Source organism: Lampris incognitus, chromosome 4, assembly GCF_029633865.1.
Source record: "Lampris incognitus isolate fLamInc1 chromosome 4, fLamInc1.hap2, whole genome shotgun sequence".
Lineage (NCBI taxonomy): Eukaryota > Metazoa > Chordata > Actinopteri > Lampriformes > Lampridae > Lampris > Lampris incognitus.
In genome coordinates, this window is record NC_079214.1 from 39,627,183 (window position 1) to 39,651,540 (window position 24,358).

At 43.4% G+C, this 24,358-nt stretch overlaps 1 protein-coding gene across 2 annotated transcripts in view; it reads right to left on the reverse strand.

Moving 5' to 3' along the window:
* itfg1 (integrin alpha FG-GAP repeat containing 1) overlaps positions 1–24,358 on the reverse strand; it is a 293,844-nt gene that overhangs the window by 228,336 nt on the left and 41,150 nt on the right. For both annotated transcript variants that reach the window (XM_056278335.1, XM_056278336.1), the window contains exon 7: positions 4,288–4,337. In XM_056278335.1, the coding sequence (XP_056134310.1) occupies positions 4,288–4,337 (50 nt within the window). The remainder of the gene's footprint in view (positions 1–4,287; positions 4,338–24,358) is intronic.

Consider the following 24,358-nt stretch of genomic DNA (forward strand, 5'->3'; position numbering starts at 1 on the left):
ACAGGGGTATTATGCCAGGAAATGGCTCCCTTGTGCGTGTGTGTATTTGTTGAGCTTTCTAGTTGTCTTATTTATGCATATAAGAAATAGTGAGACAGAAACAAAAGAAACAGTCTGTGATGGATGAGCAGCCCACTGATCAGGCAGAGCACACTGACAGCTAGGACACACTGCTCCGAGTCGCTCTCTCTCTCCTGTTTCCTTAAAAATGGTTTTTTCACGAAATTAAATAGAAGATTTTGTCATAATCCATTTTGCTCGATACAAATAGGGTAAGATGAAAGACAAATAAAGAATACATTTGATTATTTATGACCTTGGTTATGACTGTTCTTATACAGAATACAAGGCCACATAGCATTTGTATTGGAATCATTTTGTGTTTTTTCATTGTGTCACTCACACCAATACGTAAGAAATCTAAGGGGATATGTACTACACCACTTTGTCAGTATGCAGGATATACACTATATGGCCAAATGTATGTGGACACCTGCACATCACATCCACATGTGCTTGCTGAACATCTCACTCACTACAAAACCATGGGCATTAATATGGATATCAATGACCCCCCCCCCCTTGCTGCTATAACAGCCTTTACTCTTCTGCAAAGGCTTTCCATTAGATTTGGGAACATGCTGTGAGGATTCACTCTCATTCATCCACAACAGCATTAGTAAGGTCAGGCACCAATGTTGAGGAGAAGGAGTGGCTTACAGTCAGCCTATCTATTCATCCCAAAGGTGTTAGATGGGGTTGAGGTCAGGGCTCTGTGCAGGCCAGTCAAGTTCTTCCACATCAGACTCAGCAAACCATGTCTTCTAGGACCTTGCTTTGTGCACAAGGGCATTGTCATGCTGAAACATGAAAGGACCTTCCCCAAACTATGGCCACAAAATTTGAAGTGAACAATTCTCTAGTGTCATTGTATGCTGTAGGTTTAAGATTTCCCTTCACTGGAACTAAGGGGTCTAGCCCAAACTGTGAAAAACAGCCCCAGGCCATCCTCCACCAATCTTTACAGTTGCCACTATGCATTCGGGTAGGAAGTGTTCCACCTAACACAGATTCTTCCATCAGACTGCCATATAGTGAAGCTTGATGCATCACTGCAGAGAATGGGTTTTTACTGCTCTAGAGTCAAATCACGGTGTTATTCACACCACTCCATCCGACACTTGGCATTGCACATGGTGGTTTTAGGCTTATGTGCAGCTGCTCGGTCATGGAAACCCATTTCCTGAAGCTCCCGACGAACAGTTCTTCTGCTGACGTTGCTTCCAGAGGCTGTGTGGAGTGTTGCAACTGATAACAGACGATTTTTACGTGCTATGTGCTTCAGCACTCGGTGGTCCCATTCTGTGAGTTTGAGGGGCATACTGCTTTAATGCTGAGCTGTTGTTGCTCCTAGACATTTCCACTTCACAATAACAGACTTACAGTTGACCGGGGTAGATCTATCAGGGCAGAATTTTGATGAACTGACATTTTGGGAAGGCGACATCCTATGATAGTGCCACGTTGAAAGTCACTGGCCTCTTCAGTATGACCCATTCTACTGTCAATGTTTGTCTACAGAGACTGCATGGCTTTGTGATTGATTTTATGTGTCTACCAGCAATGTATGAGGCTGAAATATTCAAATCCAGCCTCTTACTCTAATTAGAGTTGAGCAACTGTTTCCATTTTCATATTGTCCAATCGTGGCTACTTGAGATCGCCAACATGCGATCCGATGGCCAGAGGTTGGCAGGAGGAGAAGGGGGTTGGGGGGAGTTAGGTCACAGCACGTCAGTGAAATGTCAGCATGGACGAACCATTTTGAGTGTTGCTCAGCTGGAGCCACACGCACATGGAGCTGTGAAATAATAGAACTTTTAAGCTTTCTGCAAGCAATATAGTTAAAGTTACATGAATAAACATAAGAGTGTGAACATTTTATTTAAAATATTTCAACATTAAAAAAATCTAATGTCCTCTTGGTGTGACAATATCACAGCATCACGTTCCATTTAACATTATTATGTTATCGTTAATATCACAATCCATATCATAGCCATATCGTTAAATGGATTGCATTTATTTATGCCCGCAAACACACACACACACACACACACACACACACACACACACACACACTGACGACAGTGTCAACCATGCAAGGTAACAACCAGCTCATCGGGAGCAGTTAGGGGTTAGGTGGCTTGCCCAAGGACACCTTGACAATTTTGCAAGGAAGACAAAGGATCGAGCCAGCAACCCTCCAGTATCACATGACCTGCTCTACCTCGGAGCCACTGTCACCCCCAACTAATCACATGGAGCGCAGAGCAAAGTTTTTGTGAGCAGGCATATGGATAACGGAGATGTGGGGTGTCAGGTTCATGGAAAAGAGTTGGCAAACTGGTTGATAATGAAGGATTTAAAATTCACTCAATGCTTGTGCTGATTAACGGGGCTCAGCAGGTGGACACGCTGCTCCACTGCAAACATCTCTAAATAACAGTAGGGTGCAGATTCTAGAAATTATTTTTTCACAACATCTTAGTTCTGACAATTAAAATTGCATTAATATGGGGTTTCCGGGTAGCATAGCGGTCTATTCCGTTGCCTACCAACATGGGGATCACTGGTTCGAATCCCCTTGTTACCCCCGGCTTGGTCGGGCGTCCCTACAGACACAATTGACCATGTCTGCGGGTGGGAAGCCAGATGTGGGTATGTGCCCTGGTCGCTGCACTAGCGCCTCCTCTGTTCAATCGGGGCACCTGTTCAGGGGGGAGAGGGAACTGGGGGTAATAATGTGATCCTCCCAGGCGCTACATCTCCCCTGGCACAAGTCCTCACTGTCAGGTGAAAATAAGTGGCTGGCGACTCCACGTGCATCAGAGGAGGCATGTGGTAGTCTGCAGCCCTCCCTGGATCGGCAGAGCAGTTGGAGCAGTGTCCGGGGTGGAGTAGTGTTCGGGATGGCTCGGAACAGTGGTGTAATTTGCCGGGTACAATTAGGGGAGAAAAAGGGGTAAAAATCAGAAGAAAATAAAATTGCCTTAATTGTCGATCATCCCTTTAATCGTCGCTATACGATCCGATCGCCAATCTGCACAAGCCTTCTGGTCCCATGCTTCTGGTGTCGTTGAGCTGGGGAGGGACGGCCAACTTTGAAAGTTGTGCTTGCAAACCACAAGCGACAAATCCTACCCATTTTAACTTTAAGGTGAGACTAATATGCAAATTGGCTTTGCAAGTTATTCAACATTTTCTAGAAGGCTTGCTGCCCATTGTGGTCTTTTAGGAGTTAACTTGTATGTCTACTGGGGAACAAAACAACCTTTTGATGATATGCAATTTTCTGTTTTTACAGAGGTGAAGAACCAATCAGGCTGTTATCCACTGCACTTGCTTGACAAGTGAGTAAGAGGGCTGAGGTCATGAAACCAAAGCAAAGAAAAAAGACAAAAATCAGGACAGCAGCCAAATGTTCAGGGTTTCATTTTCTTGAACGGCCAAAGGAATCTCAAACTTTTACCTCTTGAATGTTTCTCATAAGCTCCCGCACCTGATCAACATTCCTGTAGTCCCTCATTCATCCCATCATCCCTGGCCAAGATGGTCTTATCCCTGCAACACCTATTCTTTACGCCTCCCTCCTCTTTCCACTCTGTTTCTCTCCCTATCACCCTCTCTCCCTTTCATATAGTTCTCTCTCTCTCTCTCTCTCTCTCTCTCTCTCTCTCTCTCTCTCTCTCTCTCTCTCTCACTGTGATAAGACAGACTATCATGCGGTTTGCTCCTTGGCCTACTGAATTTCAACTAGGGCCCCCGACAGAAGAGCCAGGCCATGGTCTGTACCCTCTCTCCTCCTAGAATGTTAACTAGCTGAGCAGCAGTGGCTGGCATCCTGACCAGCTCTGCAGGTCTACTGAATGCAGGATATGAATGGAGGGAGGGAGAACAGAAACAGGTAGGGGATTGTGGTGGTCATGTGTGTGTGTGTGGGTGTGTGTGTGTGTGTGTGTGTGTGTGTGTGCGTGTGTGTGCACGTGTGTGCACGTGTGTGCACGTGTGTGTGAAGGGAAATGCCAGAGGTGAAACAAACAGCATTTTCTGACAAACTCATGCATTCATGTACCCACACATACATACACAAAAACACTGCTCACTGAACTGAAAGCTGGACGGAGTGCAGGATGGCATTAATAAACAGTGAGAGAGCGCAACATGGACGGATCCATAGGGGATCAAGCAGCCAACACAGATCTGAGAGGAAGTGGCTCCTCTTACCTTGTTGATCCAGGTCTGGAATTCAGGTCCCTCGGTTGTTAGAAACAGATCTAGAATAAGGCAAGGGACCAGCTGTTAGTTGATAAAATCAATCAATTTTTGATCTTGTCAGCAGAAAATATAATTGTCACTTAAGGGGGAAAAAATATGGTTTTTAGAGCTACTGTTGACTCCCATAGCCCTTAGCCCTTTTTTGAGCGAGACACCGGAAGCATACACTGGACTGTAGCTTGTTTTCAACCAGTGCGATTTTGATGAATTAACAGTAGCAACCACACAATGCAAAGAACTACAGTATTTGGACAGGTAATGCTGCCTAATATATGAAACCTTATTAACAAATTCTAAAACAGTTTGAAGTGGATTTTCAGACTAACTCATGAAAAAAAAACACCTGCAATTTATCATGGGAATAATTGAATATATATTCTCTACTCGTGTATTCATCAAAACCAGCAAACTGATAGACTTTTACAGAATTAACTCCCACCAAAACAAACAACAACAAAAAAGAAAGAAAAAAGAAAAAAAAAGGGGAAAAAAAGACAAAACAAACAAAAAACAAGGATACAATACTGGTTCTGTTCAAATCTGGCACTAGAATGCAAGTTAAGTTTCAGGATTCCTGGAAGCTTGTCACATTGCACACACTGAAAAAGTATTTTAAGAATAAACGTAAAGGGCCTATCCAGCGGTTGTCATGTCTTTTGCAAATTTTCTAATAATGCATCAGTTGTGTGCGATCTGATCGGCATGTTTCCATCAGAGAGTAAGTTCACTGTACATCTACAATGAAGGTAAGCGAATCCAGGCATCCTCTAGGGAGCAATGTAAACATTTATTCGCTGCTCACCAGCCAAACACTGCACATTTCTGAAACAATTGTTTTCAACCAGACAGTCCAGTTTTCACATAATTTCTTCAGGTCCAATCAGAGGTTAACCAGGTCCAGTGAGAGAAGTCCACCAGAGATCTAAATTTCTAGTATTTTTTTTTTAAAACCAGCCACAACACATGTGCTGCTTAATCAAAGAAATGTTTAATGTAGTGTTTGTTTTCACACGAGCAAGGAGCGCACAAAATATGTGATGTCTCCCATCATAGATGCAAATCAGGAAAAATAGTCACACTGTGAATAGCCTATATGTGTGCATTCAAGGCACATGATGTTCAAGCATGTTATGGCAGAAACTAGATTCCCTGCTTCTTCAGTAATTACTTATCTCCTAAAAGTCGTGGTTGTTGGTAATGTTTGGATTTGGTTCTAGTTTTTAGAAATCTTTAGAAGTCCTTGGTAAATTAAGCATCTGTAGTTCTGAGAGTAGAATTTATACCACATGGATAACAAGCACAAACGAGCAGGTGCTCCATGATCAGGGGCTAGAGTTTAATAACACCTTGACCTATTCTTTTTTCTCTTTCTTTTTTTAAGTGGGTGAGCATCAGTGCAGTTGAGGTTGTATTTTCAAAAATATAGATGGTGATGGCAACAGCCACTCAAGTAAAAAACGGTAAGGGGTTAAGTAGGAAGGAAAATGAAAATATTTTCCACTTAGAGCAATGGGATTTCAAGGAAACTTCGAAGTTTCGCCCCCTGGTTATGCCTCTAGCTCACTCTTATTGGAATTCTATAACCTGTGCTTGTGCTTATATTTACTGCTTTTCAAGCACAAGCAGCAGCTGCATCCCTAATGCTGCTTTCCATGTACCACTCCAATTAGAGGACACTTATTTTCGGCGCTGTTCTCCAGAAGGCAGCGCTCCTCCACTAATGGATATGAAATAAATATTGCCACTGATCAGCCTTAAGGCAAAGCTGTGCTCCACCTGCAGCACCAGCACAGCGGATGTAATAAATAAGATGGAGAAGAAGGATGAATAAATCTGGTTGTGAGAACACAAGTGAAAGGATCACTGGAGGCATGGAGGTTAGGATACTTCATGGAAATGCCCAGTCTTCTTTTACCGTATTTCCCAGACAATAAGTCACTGTTTTTTGTTTTGTTTTTTTACTCGTCTGGCTGGTCCTGCTACTTATTCCAAAGTGATTTATACAATGTAATCTTGTGGGATAAATACACTGCATTTCACGTAAGGCCATTAGATGGCACTGTTTAATCTTGTCACTAAATTGAAAATACTGTACCATAGTGATGCGCAGGTCGGGCGGGTCCGGGTAAGCTTACTAGAAAATATCACGGGTTCGAGCAGGTGGGTCAAAAAGTGACAAAGCAGCACTCCAAGTAAGTTATAAATAACTTACAGAAACATTGCGTGCAGTAAGCTAGGCGGTGCATTACTAGTCCACCCCCTCTTCCCCTCTCTCTGTCACTCTCTCTCTAACACACACATGCACACAAGCAGCTTTATAATCAATTTGCGATCAGGGTTTTGGTCAAGTGTTGAGGCTTCACCTAACAGTTTTTTCCCTAAGGGGCATTCATAGTTTTTGTTTACATTGCCAAAACTTTTTCTTTTCGTCAGAAAGAAGAGGCTTGTGAGTGTGTGTGTGTGTGTGTGTGTGTGTGTGTGTGTGTGTGTGTGTGTGTGTGTGTGTGTGTGTGTGTGTGTTGTGTGCGTGTGTGTGTGTTGTGTGCGTGTGTGAGCGAAAGAGAAAGAGCGGGGCAGTTTGTGTCTTTAATGATAGGTAACTTGTTTTGCTGCTATTCAACAATAAAGAACACCGTTTGGAATGATTCATCTGTTTATTTAGTAGCCCAGACCCAGACGCTATTAGGCTAAGATACAATAGGCTATGCCTTACAATCAGTGTATTATGCTGGGCAGACAGAACTAGTGCAAAAAAATCAAATAGTGCAACACTTCTCACTTTGTTGTAGTAGAATCAAATAGTGCAACACTTCTCACTTTGTTGTAGTAGCCTGGGCTAAATTTGGAGATTTGTGGTTCGGGTCAGGTTCAGGTGGTTAATTAACACATATTTAGCAGGTCAGGTGGTGCGGATTGGCTCTCATAATGGGTCGGGAGGGTGCAGTTGTTAAAAAACCCTGACCTGCGCATCCCTACTGTACCACCATATAAATACAACTTATACACCAAAGCGAAATTTTTTCCCCCTCAGAACATTTTTTTTTTTTTTGCTGAGTGCAACTTGTAGTCAGGTGTGACTTGTAGTCAAGTCAAGTCAATTTTATTTGTACAGCTCAATATCACAAATTACAAATTTGCCTCAAGGGGCTTTACAGCAACACAACATCCTGTCCTTAGACCCTCACCTCAGATAAGGAACAACTCCCTAAAAAACCCTTTAACAGGGAGAAAAAATAGAAAGAAACCTCAGGGAGAACAACAGAGGAGGGATCTCTTTCCCAAGATGGACAACATCTTGGGAGAGATGGGTCTGCAACATAGTATGGGGAACACGGTAGTCTAATGTTGGTGGTAGCCACTACAGTCTTCAACTTGTGCAAGATGCTGCAGTGAGGTCAATGACTACTAGAGCAACAACAAATAAGCAAATAAGTCAACAACATATAAATATAGACAGGAGGTATCAAGAGATATATTGAAGACATTATTGTTACCCAGCAGGCTTGAATTTAGTCTTGCATTTTCAGCCCTTAAATGTTAACGTTTCCCCTGCACAGAAAGCTTGACCCAGATCCAGATGACAAAGACTTGAGAGATGAACTGCAAATCTATGTAGAGCATGTAATAAAATGTACCTTGTCATCAGTACAAGAATTTTTACAATGCAATGAAGTGAAAATGCAGTGAAACACATGCATTCATATTCGAAACAGTCTAAGTAACATGAAATTTGGTAATAGGACACTCAACATGCAAACTAGCACAAAACACAAAAAGGAAAAAAAAAATATATATATATATATATATATATATAACTGTTTTTCTTCATTGAATCACATTTGCAGCTGATGAGTGCGCGACGCACGAAACAAGCTTGTACTGCTATGTATTAAAAGTTTTTTTCCTGCATCTGTATACACACACACACACACACACACACACACACACACACACACACACACACACACACACAATTGCTAGCCTAGTTACTGATCATATGCTTGCTGACAGTTCCCTGATTGATGGATATGCTCCATTTCTGAGAAGCAATTTCCCAACAAGTTCTGCTTGGTACTGTCCCTGGTTTTCAGAGCAGTCATTGTAGAAATGTGCTCAATGGATCTGAATGAGGTTTTCCTTGGTCAGAAACTTCACTGCCAAATATAAACTTCAGCGATGTCCTCCTTTGATCCACATCATTTGGAAGGGAATGCAGACTTAGTAGCCCCACAGCCAGGAACACAAGTTCAACTTGCCATTTTAACATTTTTCTTGATGAAAATCACTTTCTAATGTCTACCAACTAATTTGAAGAAATGTGTCATGTTTAGCTTTGTATCATTTAGAGGTCAGGTTAGCTTATGTTAACTTAGACATTAATTGTAAAAGGCATTTTGACCAGGTGTGCCCAGATTTTTCCACCCCACTGTAGAACAATATGGGCTCTTTAAGGAAAACTACCAACCAGCACAAAGGAAAAAGAGGCAATTATCTTAATATAAATCACTGTAAGTGGCCTCAGGGCAGGGGCTATAAGCTACCTGACCCTACAACTCAGAACTTAATGATAACTCTACTGTCATTTTTTCCAAATCATACTCAATGTTGTTTTGAATGATTTAAATTTATTTCTTAGTTATATGATTTTTGTTTCTGTGGTTAATTATTTCACTGTTGTGTTTCCAATACTTAAATACTGTTCACTGAGAAAACTATGCTTGAAACCCATAGAGAGGCCCTCCTTATTCTGATAAATCACATCACAGGTGCTGGCCTGATTTGTGGAAGCCAAGGTTGCTATTTTCTTTTCTTCTTTTTCTCTTCCCCTCCCTCATGCCTTTCTTCCTGCTTGGTGTCTGCAGAGCAGCCCATCAGTCCTGAGGAAAGTGAGCCCATGATAACTTTGAGTGGCTGTTGCAGCTAGAAAAGCGCTATATAAAATGCAACTTGATTGACTGATTGATAAGCGCCAAGGGTGAAATGCTAGCTATGTAAGGGTGCAGCATTGCAAACGGGACATGCAAACACACAATACGCACAAAAATCACTAGAATACCTTTCAGTTCACAAATGAAAATGAGCTTACAGATGGATATGTATATAATGCAAATGTATAATTGAGTAGCTTTGTTTGTATATGTCAGTGTGTCTATGTGTGCGTTTTATGTTTTATGTGTTTGTGCAAATTATTTTGCTTTTGTGTTTGTGTGTGTGTGTGCGTTTGTGTATGTGTGTGTGCAGGGGGAGGACTTGAGTTGGGCAGAGCACATGAGCACAAGGTTCAGCACCACCCGTTGGTGAGTTGATGAAGAGTAAAGAGCTTGGATAATCATCAATCAGGCCTCTCAGACAGAACCCAGCCATGATTGGCTGATTAGCAACAATGACAGCATGTCAGTATGAGAGGAAAGATGGATTTTCATTCATTCATTAGAACCAAGCTGGGCCACTTCCTCTCCCTCTACTCTTCCAAATTCCTACCACTTAACTTTTCATCTCCACTTTCTTCTCCAAAGTTTGCTCCTCTGCAATCTTCCTGCTCTGCTCTCTTCCCCTTACCACTATCCGTGTGTCAGACCAAATTGAAACTCCCCTGTCTATCCCTTCTGTCCTTGTCTCATCCCTAACTCTAAATTTTTCTCTTCGCAATTCTCAGTTTATTCCTCCTTGGATGTGTAGGACCATAAGGTCCTGGACCTGCACTTGTCAGACCGAGAAGCTCAGGAACCAACCCTGCTGATATTGGTTTTTGACTGTCAATTTTATTTTCATTTATGTATTTGTCACTATTTTTCAGGACTTCCTCTATGTTAAAAATTATTTCTAGTTAGCAGTGACATACTGATGATTTCTATATTTTGGACTCTGTGAAGATGGTGAATTAATGCGCTGATTAAAAGTACAGTATAAATGCAGTAGACTCATAGCTAATAGAAGCGTTATTGGACAGACACATGATTTGAAATGTGGTCAAGATGAAAGGAAGTAGCCCATCTGTATTTAGCTATATATCATGTTTGCCTCAGAAAACTATTGATGATTTCTCAGCTAACGTTGCCATGGGAAGTTAAGAAAATGTGTGCCTTGTTTGTCTGAATGAGAACTTTATCACTTCACAGTGAAAAACTTATGCTTCGACTGTTTGATTAAATATATAGGAGCTTAGAATGTTACATAAGACATCAAGAAAATGTATCCAAATGTATCCAAAACTGAAATAAACAGCTGAAAATTGAAGGATGAATAAGAATCTCCCATATCTTTAATTTATAAAAAATAATTTTTTACTTCACTCTACATCGATGGCAGCTATTATTTTGTTAGAGTTAGGAGTCATATTTTTATAATGATGGTCATCTTGTTTTGGAATTGAACTCTATCTGTTGTTCTATGTGGACCTTTCAATAAGGGAGAACTTAGTTGAGTCATCAAGAAGAAACAAGTCACTTCCAGAAGTTTATTTAAATAAGTCCAATCAGCACCCATGAAGCACAAAAGAAACTGTGGCAAATCTGTGCCACAGCTGGGGTACTCCGGCACAGAGACACAGATGACAAATGGGAATGCAACAGCCCGATTATTAAAACAAAGATGACTGGAAAAGCCAGGATAAAACCATTTAAAACAAGGACTAAAATCATACATTCAAGTCTTTTTCTTTTGGAGGGGGGGGGGGCATGCAGCCCATGGCCTTGCAGGTTTAGCTCTCTCCCAGTCTCTGGTTTGTGGCTGTTTGGGTATATAGCCAATATCCATCCTCAGTTAAGTAGACTGACTCAGGACAAGTTCACACCCCACTTCCCCACAGAAACATTGAATCAGCAATTAAGTCTTCTCATCTTCTGTTGCATACTCTATACCTCTTCTCCATGTACAGTACTTTGTTGTCCAGGAGGTAAGGTGTCTGGCAGATAAAAAAAAAGCTTGCTGAGAGGCTGGGATGTGGCTGATTTCCCCTTCAACTAATGCCAAAGTGCCTTTGCGCCAGGCACTGAGCCACATACTATTTTATCATTCAAAGGGAAAGGATTTTTTTTAAGTGTCTGTATGTGTATATCTAGAGGAAAACACAAAAAAGTTCTTCTTTATCATGTCTAGTATGCCAAAGTGTTTTAGACTCAGATTGGCCTGTTTAGCTATCTGCCCACACATCAGAAAACCAATGTTTCTGAAAGTGTAAGTAGACAACTCTTGCTTTCAGAATACTTTATTGGGTATGAAGTGAATGTTGACTGCACAGTGTAATGGTTATAGAATAATGACACCATCAGCATTTATATTGGTTCTCTATAAGCCTTGCTTTCGGGGGCGCCTGGGTAGCGTAGCGGTCTATTCCGTTGCCTACCAATACGGGAATTGCCAGATTGAATCCCCGTGTTACCTCCGGCTTGGTTGGGTGTCCCTACAGACACAATTGGCCGTGTCTGCGGGTGGGAAGCCGGATGTGGGTATATGTCCTGGTCGTTGCACTGGTGCCTCCTCTGGTCAGTCGGGGCGCCTGTTCAGGGGGGAGGGGGAACTGGGGGTAATAGCGTGATCCTCCCACGCGCTACGTCCCCCTGGCAAAACTCCTCGCCGTCAGGGTAAAAAGAAGTGGATGGCGTCTCCACATGTATCGGAGGAGGTATGTGGTAGTCTGCAGCCCTCCCCAGATTGGCAGAGGAGGTGGAGTAGTGACCGGGATGGCCCACAGAGCAGGGTGATTGGCCAGGTACAATTGGGGAGAAAAAAAAAGAAAAAAAAGGGGGGGGGGCTCGCTTTCATTAAGCAATTCTGTCTGCCACCAGGCACAATTTTTCCAGGCAAATCAATTTAAGGCACAGGAAGTGCCTCAACCACCCAGTAGCGGGCTAGGCAATGGCAGACGGTGGAACAGCCAATTAACTGTGGGAATTCTACCCAGCAAAATAAGAGGAACCCAGGGTACAGAGGAGGCAAGGAAGGGAGAGTGATAGAAGATGAGCTAAAACAAGAGTGAACCTCAAACGGGCATTCACTCAATAGAGAGAGCTCTGGGACTTGAGAGGGCTCCAAACCCACTTTCAGTTGGTATTATTTCTACTTGATCAGTAAATAACACAACCTGCCAACTTATTAATACTACCGGAGTTTCTACTCTGCCTTTATCATAGCACTGAGATTGGGTTTCTGGTTCAGATTGCGATTTTTAGGGTTGTTTCTTGCTTTAGACAGTGGCCAGGCTGCTAAAAAACAGAAAGCGATCTGTTCTTTGCAATAGCGGTGCAAACAATAATACCACTCGGAAACGCCAGGAGCAAAAGTTTAAAAGTTTACTACTTCCACTTTAAAGGACTGACAGAATTTGCCATGGTCATTATCATCATTGATGGATGGACATGGTGTACATGTTTAGAGGAATACACATAAAATGGGGAAAAATTTTTCCTCAGTATACTGATCAATGAAATAGTGTTTATGACAGCATTCTGCCGTTATCTTCCCCTGCCCACTGTCCTTTCCTTCTCTGCTCTCCTTTCCCTTATTCACAGTTCCTGTCAGTCTGTATGATGTGCTGTAAAGCATTGCACACACTCCCATAAAAAGCTGTGAGCTAGCAACCTAAACCAAAACTGCTGCCACCATCACTCATTTTAACAATCTTCTTTACTGCTCCTCAGATTTTTACTTGCCTGCCAAGGGCCTTTTAGGAACTCATTCAAGTTAAAAGAGCCATCATAGAGGGCAATGGAATATAACAGAGCAGTGAAGAATGAAACATATGGGGTGCAACACAATATAATAGCATAAAGCATCTTAGAATAGGACAGAATAGAACAGCATTACTGATTTAAATACAACTGAAGGAAGGGGGTTGGTGAGTAAAAACTAAAAACAGCTGCACATAAACTAAAGTTTATATGCAACTGTATAGAACTCATGTGCATGGGGTGGGCTGACAGTGAATCTGCATAGTTCAGACATGCGTCCCGGCTGTCCCAACATCTTGATGGGCTGACAGCCATCCTGTTAGGTTTGTACAACTGGCACTGGACAAACAATCTTCAAAGCCAACTAGAGGAGGGCACTCAATAGTATGCAGATCACCAGGCATATGTATCGCCCCTTCTGCGGTGCTTGGACTTGGTGACAAACCACCACTTTTTTCGCCTAGCGGGAGAAGTGAAAAAACATGCACACAGGGACAGAAAAAAAAACGTATTTTTCCAGCCATTATAACACTTTTGCGCAGCGCCCAAGTCGATTGAACAGGAAATATGAACAAAAAAATAATAATATGCAGGGCTCAAGCAAAAAAATCTACTTAATAAAAACTTGTCAGTCTTTGAATGTGCAGCCTCCTTGGTGGACCTTCGCAAGAAAGCAACCAAGTCTGACATGAAATGACAGAGATCAGGCTATCATAATTCCAAAGCCTTTATTAGAAGATGTCAAATGTGTCTAATCGTCACAGTTTTCATGATATAAAACGAATGAAGGCAAATGGCTGCTCTGCTGATTGACTTTCATTCATTCTAAAGTGATAAAACAACAATAAGAAAAGACCTTCAGATTTGTTTAACTCATGATTTTCATGATATAAAATGATTCAAGAAGAATGGCTGCTCTGCTGATTGACTTTCATTCATAAAACAGAAAGAAAATATAGCTAAACTATGGGGAATGTTTTATTGTAGCTACTGAGATAATTTCCGGCTGTGACTGTTATTAATCCTAATCTTGAAATTGTATTTTTATAGTGGAAGTTTAACATTGGACACTATGGCACTGCCGCATGGTGGCAAGATGAATAAGGTGAATTATTTTTGGTTCACCCAGTGTTATTCCCATTATCCTATGTTGAGATACGCAGTGAATGATTTGCTGGATTGGCGAATTACAATCAATTTCTCATTTACTTTCAAGACTCATACCCGAATGCCTAATGTTTTGGTTTTGACATCATCACTGCCCGATCTGACTCAACCGTAGATGTGAGTCACGCATGCGCACAGTTGACTCAGAGCAGGCAGTGATGGAAATCAGTGTTGGCCAAGTGAGCGGCGAAAGCAAGAATACATTTTTTTTCGAAGTTTTTTTAATCACCGCAACCTTAAGAGGTCCTTTATCATAGTCATAACTGTGCACAAACATTTTAGACCGATAGATCCTGTAGTTTGCGAGATTAGCAACAGAGACGCGCGCGCGCGCGCACGCACGCACGCACACACACACACACACACACACACACACACACACACACACACACACACACACACACACACACACACACACACACACACACACACACACACACACACACACACACACACACACACACACACACACACACACACACACACACACACACACACACACCAAATGCAGAATCCCCTCCTGGCTACCGCCTGGTGGTTCAAAGGTAGGGTTGGCTTGTGTATGTATGTGACATGTGGAAAAAGTTCTGGATTAGATTCAAACCAAAGATGATGTGTTTAGGATTGAACCATATTGTGTCAGTTGATGTTACTGATTTTAATATATTTTGATTGTTACATATTAATTGATTTTAACATGTCACAAAACATGACAGTCACAGAATAAACAAACTGAAACAAAATTTGTCAGTTTATTCGGTTTTTGAAAAACTTGAAAATATGACTTAGGCCATTATTTTAAGAAGGTGACGATTTGCAATAGAACCTTATTACTGAACAGTCAATGGTCATGTTGTGTAAGGTCACCCTAAAATAGATTTAAGTCTTGGACAAAATGGCACTTTAAGTCAACTACCTTGGTAAAAGAGAAACAGGCAATCAACCATATACACTCACTGGCCACTTTATTAGGTACACCTTGCTAGTACCGGGTTGGACCCCCTTTTGCCTTCAGAACTGCCTTAATCCTTTGTGGCATAGATTCAACAAGGTACTGGAAACATTCCTCAGAGAGTTTGGTCCATATTGACATGATAGCATCACGCAGTTGCCGCAGATTTGTCGGCTGCACATCCATGATGCGAGTCTCCCGGTCCACCACATCCCAAAGAAGCTCTATTGGATTGAGATCTGGTGACTGTGGAGGCCATTTGAGTACAGTGAACTCATTGTCATGTTCAAGAAACCAGTCTGAGATGATTCGAGCTTTATGACATGGCGCGTTATCCTGCTGGAAGTAGCCATCAGAAGATGGGAACACTGTGGTCATAAAGGGATGGACATGGTCAGCAACAATACTCAGGTAGGCTGTGGCGTTGACACGATGCTCAATTGGTACTAAGGGGCCCAAAGTGTGCCAAGAAAATATCCCCCACACCATTACACCACCACCACCAGCCTGAACCGTTGATACAAGGCAGGATGGATCCATGCTTTCATGTTGTTGACGCCAAATTCTGACCCTACCATCCGAATGTCGCAGCAGAAATCGAGACTCATCAGACCAGTCAACGTTTTTCCAATCTTCTATTGTCCAATTTTGGTGAGCCTGTGCGAATTGTAGCCTCAGTTTCCTGTTCTTAGCTGACAGGAGTGGCACCCGGTGTGGTCTTCTGCTGCTGTAGCCCATCTGCCTCAAGGTTCGACGTGTTGTGCGTTCAGAGATGCTCTTCTGCATACCTCGGTTGTAATGAGTGGTTATTTGAGTTACTGTTACCTTTCTACCAGCTCGAACCAGTCTGGCCATTCTCCTCTGACCTCTGGCATCAACAAGGCATTTTCGCCCACAGAACTGCCGCTCACTGGATATTTTCTTTTTTTCGGACCATTCTCTGTAAACCCTAGAGATGGTTGTGCGTGAAAATCCCAGTAGATCAGCAGTTTCTGAAATAGTCAGACCAGCCCGTCTGGCACCAACAACCATGCCACGTTCAAAGTCACTTAAATCACCTTTCTTCCCCATTCTGATGCTCGGTTTGAACTGCAGCAGATCGTCTTGACCATGTCTACATGCCTAAATGCATTGAGTTGCTGCCATGTGATTGGTTGATTAGAAATTTGCGTTAACGAGCAGTTGGACAGGTGTGCCTAATAAAGTGGCCGGTGAGTGTCTTTAGTTCTTTGCTAGAATTATCATTACACTTTTAGGCAATAGCGATAGCTTTTATGAACTTCTGATGAGGCACAATATGCAACCTTTAATACCTTTCAAATCTTCATACAGTTCTCCAGTGCTCATCCCTGATGCGTACATGATTAAAGTAGCCTATATACATATGCATAACTGTATATATGCGTGGGTGTGTTGGTGTGGGAGCACACAGTAATAAGAGGTATCAAATATGTTGAATGATCATGTTGAATGTATAATTAACATTTTAATTCTGAAGGCAAGTGGAGCTGCTGAACGAAGACAGAGGATAACAAGAGACACAGCGAGAAAATAAGAGATACAGAGACAGCAGATGTTAAGGCCATACAGATTTCAAGGTGTGAGTGAACAGAAAATGAAGCAGCTTACAAAGCAAATAACTTTAAAACAGAGGCACACCAATAGTTTAATTGCAACAGAGGCAAACTATTATTACTTGATTAACATTTCCACCTACTGATTTGTCAGGTTCCCTCTATTCTCTCCTCCTGACAACTGACGCCAAAAAGAACTAACACCCACGTGTACAAACAAAAACATTATGAACACCGATGACAGACATGTACAGGCCGTCCCCATGTGGCATTTGTGATTTGAGTACTTCATTAAAATAAGAGCGTGTGCTGCTGTGTTGGCCTGTTTGTGCATGTCTATACGTGTTTCTCAGTCACTGGTCTATGATCAACCCCATCAGCTCAAATCAGTCATTTCTTTCGCACTTCACAGAATAATTGTTGCTGTGTCTGTCACTAATATCAGGTTGTTATGAGCAATAACTGCCACTAGCTCGAGACTTATAAAATAGACAGTGCAACAGCGTAGACTGTGGCTCAGATCACCACGCTGCAGAACTGTAGTGTTTCAGTGTGACACAGATAAGCATGTTGTAGAGCTGATAGGTGTCTGTTGTGAAGGTATGTTGGCAGTAAGGAAAATGCAAAATACCTGAGGAAGAGATTAAAAACGCTCATAAAAAACATTAGGCTCAATGTGATGATGTAGGTGTACCAGTTGAAAATAGGTTCAGACTAAAGAAGGACTAAATAACTCCCGATGCATTGATTTCACGCTCCCATTTCTGAGCACCCAGCATTTTTCAACAAGTTGAGTGGAGTGTCAGAAGCAGAAAATCTATCAGTGATACCATGCTGACGCCCCCATGCTCTCTTTCGAACTTTCTCACTCTTTCTCTGTCTAAATGAGTGAGCAAGATAATACTTCCTACCTCCAGTTTTGGCAGGCAAATTTTAAAGTACACTTACGTTACAATGTTAACAAGGATGTTTGGTGGCTTCTGGCACAAAAAAAAAGGGCCACAGAGATGCAATCTAGAATGAGTCAATACTGTAGCCTGTTCTTGAATTGGACTATAAGAGCAATACTATAGGAATTAAGAGTGCTTGACTGAAATAGTGAAAGAGCAGCAAAGCTGATTTAGCATCAGATGACTGATGCATACAATTGATAAATTGACTTATTGAATCGCCATGAAAAAGTAAAACTACCATTGCAGTAAATGAAGGAAGGCTGATCAAAGTAATGCTATAAAAACATGAGAAAAAAAACCTAATTTGCCTTTTTGACTGAATAACTGTACACAGGAATTAAAGAGTAACTCTTTCTCAACGGGATTACAGTAGGACATACTGATAAAGCTGTTCTTGTTTCTATGGAGATTAAGGAGATTTGGACTTAATGATACTTCACATCAAAGAACGCAAGTGACTCTTTTTTCACTCTCTGGTTATGGAAGACTAAACAAATTAGTTCATAACATATATACATGTTTGTTTGTTTATTAATTACACATAGAAACACTGGAATATGCAATCTGGAATCCTATTTAGCTAGAATAATCTGGAATCTGGATCTGGAATAATAATCTTAAAAAAAAAAAAGACCCACTTTTACAACCATCACTGAAAGCAAACAAGCACGAAACCGTCCAGACCGCCGGCACACCTGTGGATAGCAGGGAATTCGCTATCCCTTTCATGCTCTCTCAGATCAACCTCAACACTGATCTTTGCATTTGTGTCATACTCAAATTTTTCTACCATTTCATGATGATCTTCTACATCACGCATGACGGAACAATTGCACCCAAAAATTTGTTCGTGATTATGTCCCAAGGATTAGTTATATCTAAAAATGCCATGAGTAAAACTAGGCTAGCTATATAGTTATCTAGCTATGACATATCCTCACCTTTATAACATTATTTATTGTCCTTTGTGTGTCCATACATCGGTAGCAATTGTGTCCTACTAAACGCCTCTCCCGTGAGTGAGTGAGTGAGGGACCACAATTTGCGATGCATAGCCCATAGCCGCAGTTGTGTGCGTGCCGTGGGGAAAAAAAAAACAGTATGTTAATACTATGTTTGGTGGTCAACAAATGACTATAGATACATTACATTTAGAGATAATGAGTGCTCATCAGACATTGGACCCCTACTGGAAATAAGGATTTTCAATTGACACAATGATGCTATAGGACAGTGATATTCAATCATATGTAATGGAGGGTCATGTGTATGGCAAGGTTTGTCTTCTAACCCAACACTACATGAGCTGATTTCACTATTTATTCCTCACCTCTCTGATTGAACACGCTCTAATGAGTGAAATCAGCTGTTCGATTATTGGGTTGATATGAAAACTTGCATAGACATGGCCCTCTATGTCAAATGGTGATAGAGTTATAGGTTATAGTGAATCTGAATAGCACTTCTGATTAACACATTCATGGTACTTGGTTATGGGAATACGTAAATTAGCATTAATCTCAAATGTACTATCAAAAACAACATCTGACTACATGGAAATTATCAGCATTGTAACTTGGTTGTTGATTGTAAAGGACTTAGTATGATTTCTGAGTAAGCCCAAGGAAACAAATTTACAGCCACAAGAGATTAGTCTTTGACAGCATAGTGTCGGTAGATGAATCAGAAAGCAGTAGAACTGATATGAATCTGAATTGATTCCTGCATGACTGTGATTGACCCATCCACCACTCCACCTGTCTCAATAAAAGGAGATTTGGAGGACACAAAGCCGCAAGCCAATATACAGCAGAGGAGACAGCATTAAAGAAAGTGCCTGGTCTAGGTATCATGGCTAGAAAAAAAAACAAACAACAACAACAAAACAACTCCTCCAAAAAGAAGTAAAAATAAAACTTGAATGCTGCTGTCCTTCAAAAGAACAGTAATTTCACAATTGTTGCATGCCCTCCACAAGACACCTTAGACAAGAGCTATTCAATTCAGAAGGAAAATCAATTTAGAATCCAGAGAAACCTTTTCATTCTTTCTTTTTTTCATTCACAGAACTTGTTTTGTTAAAACCAGCTGGGAATTTCAAGTTAGAATGCAAAGTGATTGGAGATGATTTAGTCAGGGAAACATCAGCAGACAACCCCTAATTAAAAAAAAAGAAAAGAAAAAGCACCATCAAATTGAGTTAATCCAAGTAGATTCTCAGTTTTAGACAATCTCTCTAAAGAATGGAGGAGGAGCGAAAGGAGCGGGGAAAATGTGAAATGGAGGTAGTAAAGCGGTGTAGTGGGGTGGAGAGGAGCAAAGAGGAGAGGAGTGAAGAGAAGAGAATAGAAGAGAAGGAGAAGAGAAGCGCCAGTGTTAGGAGATGAACAGGCCTTGAGTTATTCATAGGCCTTCCACCAGATTTGGCAAGGGGATTGGAAGCAATTTAAAGGCCTCCGCAGACTGTTTGACTCAGGTCGTATTATGTCTCTCTATTCCATTATGTTGAGCCCCGGTGTAGGGATTAAGACCTGGCTCTCTATTAGCCTCTGTATAAACAGATAGGAAGATGCTAGGCAGCTTCTAAGCCTGGGCAGAGGAGGAGGGCTTTGGAGTCGAGGAGAACAGATATCGGTGGGGTGGCGGCCTGTGTTGTCTCAATTGTTACGTCTCCCTTGCTATTACCTTTTCTTCTTTTCTATCCTGTCATTTGTCATGCACTGGAACTATCCACAGCGAGATCATCACTATGGATAAAGACCTGTTATGACACAGGTCTGAGAAATGTGTTGGAAGGCTAGGAGCAGTTACAGGTCCACTACTCTGTAAGGAACGGATGAATATATTAAACCCACCAAATGAATATCCAAATGAATCACAAAATGAATCGAGTGGCAAGTGCTGGCAATGCAAATCTCGACAATGCTTGAGCTCAACTTCACATGAGCCAAGAATATTAGTCTTTACTATTTTCCCTGTCATTCTTTATTGCTGGCTTTCATCTCTGTGCTATGGCAAAATGGGTTTAATAATTACCAAGTCTGCAGGTTATGCACCATGTTAAGACTGAAACCTGTTTCACGCCCAAGTCGGGTGTCTATGTAAGTGCTCACCCCAGTTTAACAGCAGAGGGAATCCTGTTTTTTTGGGGGTTTTTTTTGGTTATCATTATTATTATCATTATTAACTCTCTCTAAAACTACTAACAATCTTAAAATCCAACAAGTTGAGTCTTTTCCCATATCCAACAGACACTCAATTTTTAAATCAATATCGTGGAAGGATAATCAGCAGTGACATATATAACCTAACATACTATTTTTTTAACAATTTATCATATTTACCATTATTCACAAATGCCATCTATCATTACACCTCTACGGTTAACATGACATGGAAACTCCATTTCCCCACATTCTCCCTTTCTTTTCTCTCCATATATACATTTAATAGCAAAATTACATACATAAATTGCCTAGTAGTGTTGATAATTTCCACATTAATTGGCAGCTGTTGAAACCAAATATAGACACACACAGCTTAAAATCAACAACCAAAGAAAAGGTAAATATTTCATGCCTTTTAAAGTATACTGTGGCAGGATGAGGAAAAACACAGCAGACGAAGGCGAGTTTGATGTTTATTCCTCAACTCCAAAAACCAACTGCGGCAGGAACAACCCTGCACCGGCGAGCCCGGGAACCTAAACCACGCCCCCAGCTCACAGTCCTGTTGGGTGAGAGGCATAGCCCCTAGTGTCCGCCACACAGCCCCCCCCCCCCCCCCGAACACCCAGAAGGGACTCCTGGAAAGAAAATTAGTGTCTCACTGGAGGCTTAAGCAGCCTGCCATAACGGTTGCGCCGTCCCTCAGTCGAAACAGTAGGTGAAACACAGTCCAAAGCCGGCTGAGAAGCAGAATGCTGAACCCGTGAAGACACTGTCGGGGTCCTGGAAGGAGGACGACCCCGACGGGGAACCTAGGCCGCAAACACAACTTCGCCTGCCACCCTGTGCGCCGGTTTAAGCCTATCAAGCGTGACACGCTCCCTACGCCCACCCATATCCAGCACAAAACCCTTAGGACCCGTCTCAAGAACCCGAAATGGGCCATCGTATGGGGGTTGGAGGGGCGAGCGGTGAGCATCATACCGTACAAAAACAAAACGAGCCGACATGAGCTCCGCAGGCACGAACGACCGCGGAAAACAGTGGTGAACGGGGCCTGGAACCTCAGCAGGCGAAGCGTCGAGGTCCTCCTTAGGAACCGAACGCAACCCGAGCATAACCCAAGGTAAACGATCCACCCAATTACCATCCGAGAGCGCAGCACACAGCGCTGCCTTGAGCGACCGGTGAAAACGTTCACACAACCCGTTAGCCTGAGGGTGATACGCGGTAGTGCGGTGTACCTTCACACCCAAGGATCGCGCAAGTGCCGACCAGAGCTCTGACACGAGCTGGGGGCCCCTGTCTGAGGTGATATCTGACGGAGTGCCGAAACGGACGACCCAGGAGGACAGAAAAGCGCGTGCGACATCCGAGGATGTTGTGGAGGACAGAGGGACAGCCTCTGGCCACCTGGTGGTCCGATCTACCATTGTGAGCAGGTGCGTAAAACCCTGTGAAGAAGGTAGAGGGCCCACCAGGTCCACATGCACGTGGTCGAAACGTCTGGCCGGGATCGGAAACGGTTCGAGGAGCGATTTAGTGTGCTGGTGGACCTTAGCGCGCTGGCACGCTACACATGCAGCTGCCCACCCCTTGACGTCCTTGCGGAGGCCAGGCCAAACGAACTTGGAACCGACCAACTTCACCGACGCCCGAACTCCAGGGTGCGAATCGAATCAAAAACTCGACGGCGCCAGGCCACTGGAACAACGGGGCGGGGACGGCCGGTGGAGACATCGCAGAGGAGGGCAGGACTGCCTTCCTGCATCACAGCGTCCTCTAGCTTGAGGCCGGTACGCGTTGACCTAAGGGCAAGGACGTCCGGGTCGCTGGGCTGGTCGGCAGCCATAGCGGAGAAATCCACACCGAGGTGCACAGGACACACAAGCACACGCGACAGAAGATCAGCTACAGGGTTGGACTTCCCGGCCACATGCCGAATGTCCGTTGTGAACTCGGAGATTGCCGCTAGGTGGCGCTGCTGACGAGCAGACCATGGCTCACTCACCTTGGACATGGCGAAAGTCAGCGGTTTATGATCCACATAAGCTGTGAATGGGCGACCCTCCAGCAGGAAGCGGAAATGCTGGGTTGCAAGGTGCAGTGCCAACAACTCCCGGTCAAAAACGCTGTACTTACGCTCGCTATCTCGCAGTTTCCGGCTAAAAAATGCGAGTGGCTGCCACGCATTCGCCACACGCTGTTCAACCACAGCCCCCACGGCTATGTCAGACGCATCGGTTGTTAAAGCTATGGACGCCGTGGGTGTGGGATGGGCTAGGAGGGCAGCGTTAGCCAGGGCGCACTTATCTCCGTCAAAGGCCTGGACCCGTGCGGGAGTCCAGTCGACAGGGTCGTTAGCCTTCTTAAGCCGCAGGGCTTCGTAAAGTGGCTGAAGGAGGTGGGCAGCGCGAGGGAGGAAACGGTTATAGAAATTCACCATGCCTAAGAATTCCTGCAATGCCTTAACAGAGACTGGGCGGGGTAATTCCACCACCGCTTGCACCTTAGAAGGCAACGGGACCGCGCCTTGCGGCGAAATGCGGTGACCCAAGAAGTCAATCACCGGCAGTCCAAACTGACACTTGGCCGGGTTGACCATCAGGCCGTGTTCGTCCAGACGACGGAAAACCTGTTCCAGGTGCTCTTCAGCTGACGGACTGGCCACTAATATGTCGTCGAGATAAACGAACACGAAAGCAAGGTCACGCAACACCGAGTCCATCAGCCTCTGAAAGGTTTGCGCTGCCCCCTTCAAGCCAAAAGGCATGCGCACGAACTCAAAAAGCCCAAATGGGGTGATCACTGCGGTCTTGGGCACGTCCTCTGCGCGCACGGGAAAATCGCCGCAAGGCCGCCACGCCCCATCCGCGTTGGGCACCATGTGAAGCGGCGAGGCCCACGGGCTGTTGGAACGCCTCACTATACCCAGACGTTCCATGATGGCGAACTCCTCCTTAGCTATTGCCAATTTTACAGCGTCGAGGCGCCGTGCGCGCGCAAAAACTGGCGGTCCCACAGTGGGAATGAAATGTTCTACCCGTGTTTAGTAACCGCGGTGGAAAAGGCAGGCGTAGTCACCAATGGAAAATCTGCCAGCAAACGCTGAAAAACATCCCCTAATGCTAAAAAGTTAGCGTGTGTTAACGGCCCGGCTCCCCCTGTCTCGCACGGAAAAGTGGCGAAAGACACAGCATCAACTAAACGGCGGTTTGCAACATCAACAAGCAGACCATTAGCACACAGAAAATCCGCGCCGATAATAGGAACAGTAATGGCGGCGACTACAAAGTCCCACTCAAAATGGCGCCCGTGGAATCAAACAGTCACCAACCTTGTGCCTAACGTCGCAATGGACGAACCGTTAGCTGCACTTAAATGTGGGCCGCCGCCTTCGGCCGACCGGTCTGTCTTAGCAGGAGGGAGTAGGCTCTTTTGCGAGCCTGAGTCCACCAGAAACTGTCTTCCTGACATCGTGTCCTTAATGAAGAGCAGCTCACTACGTCCGCCAGCGCCCACAGCTACTACTGGCCCT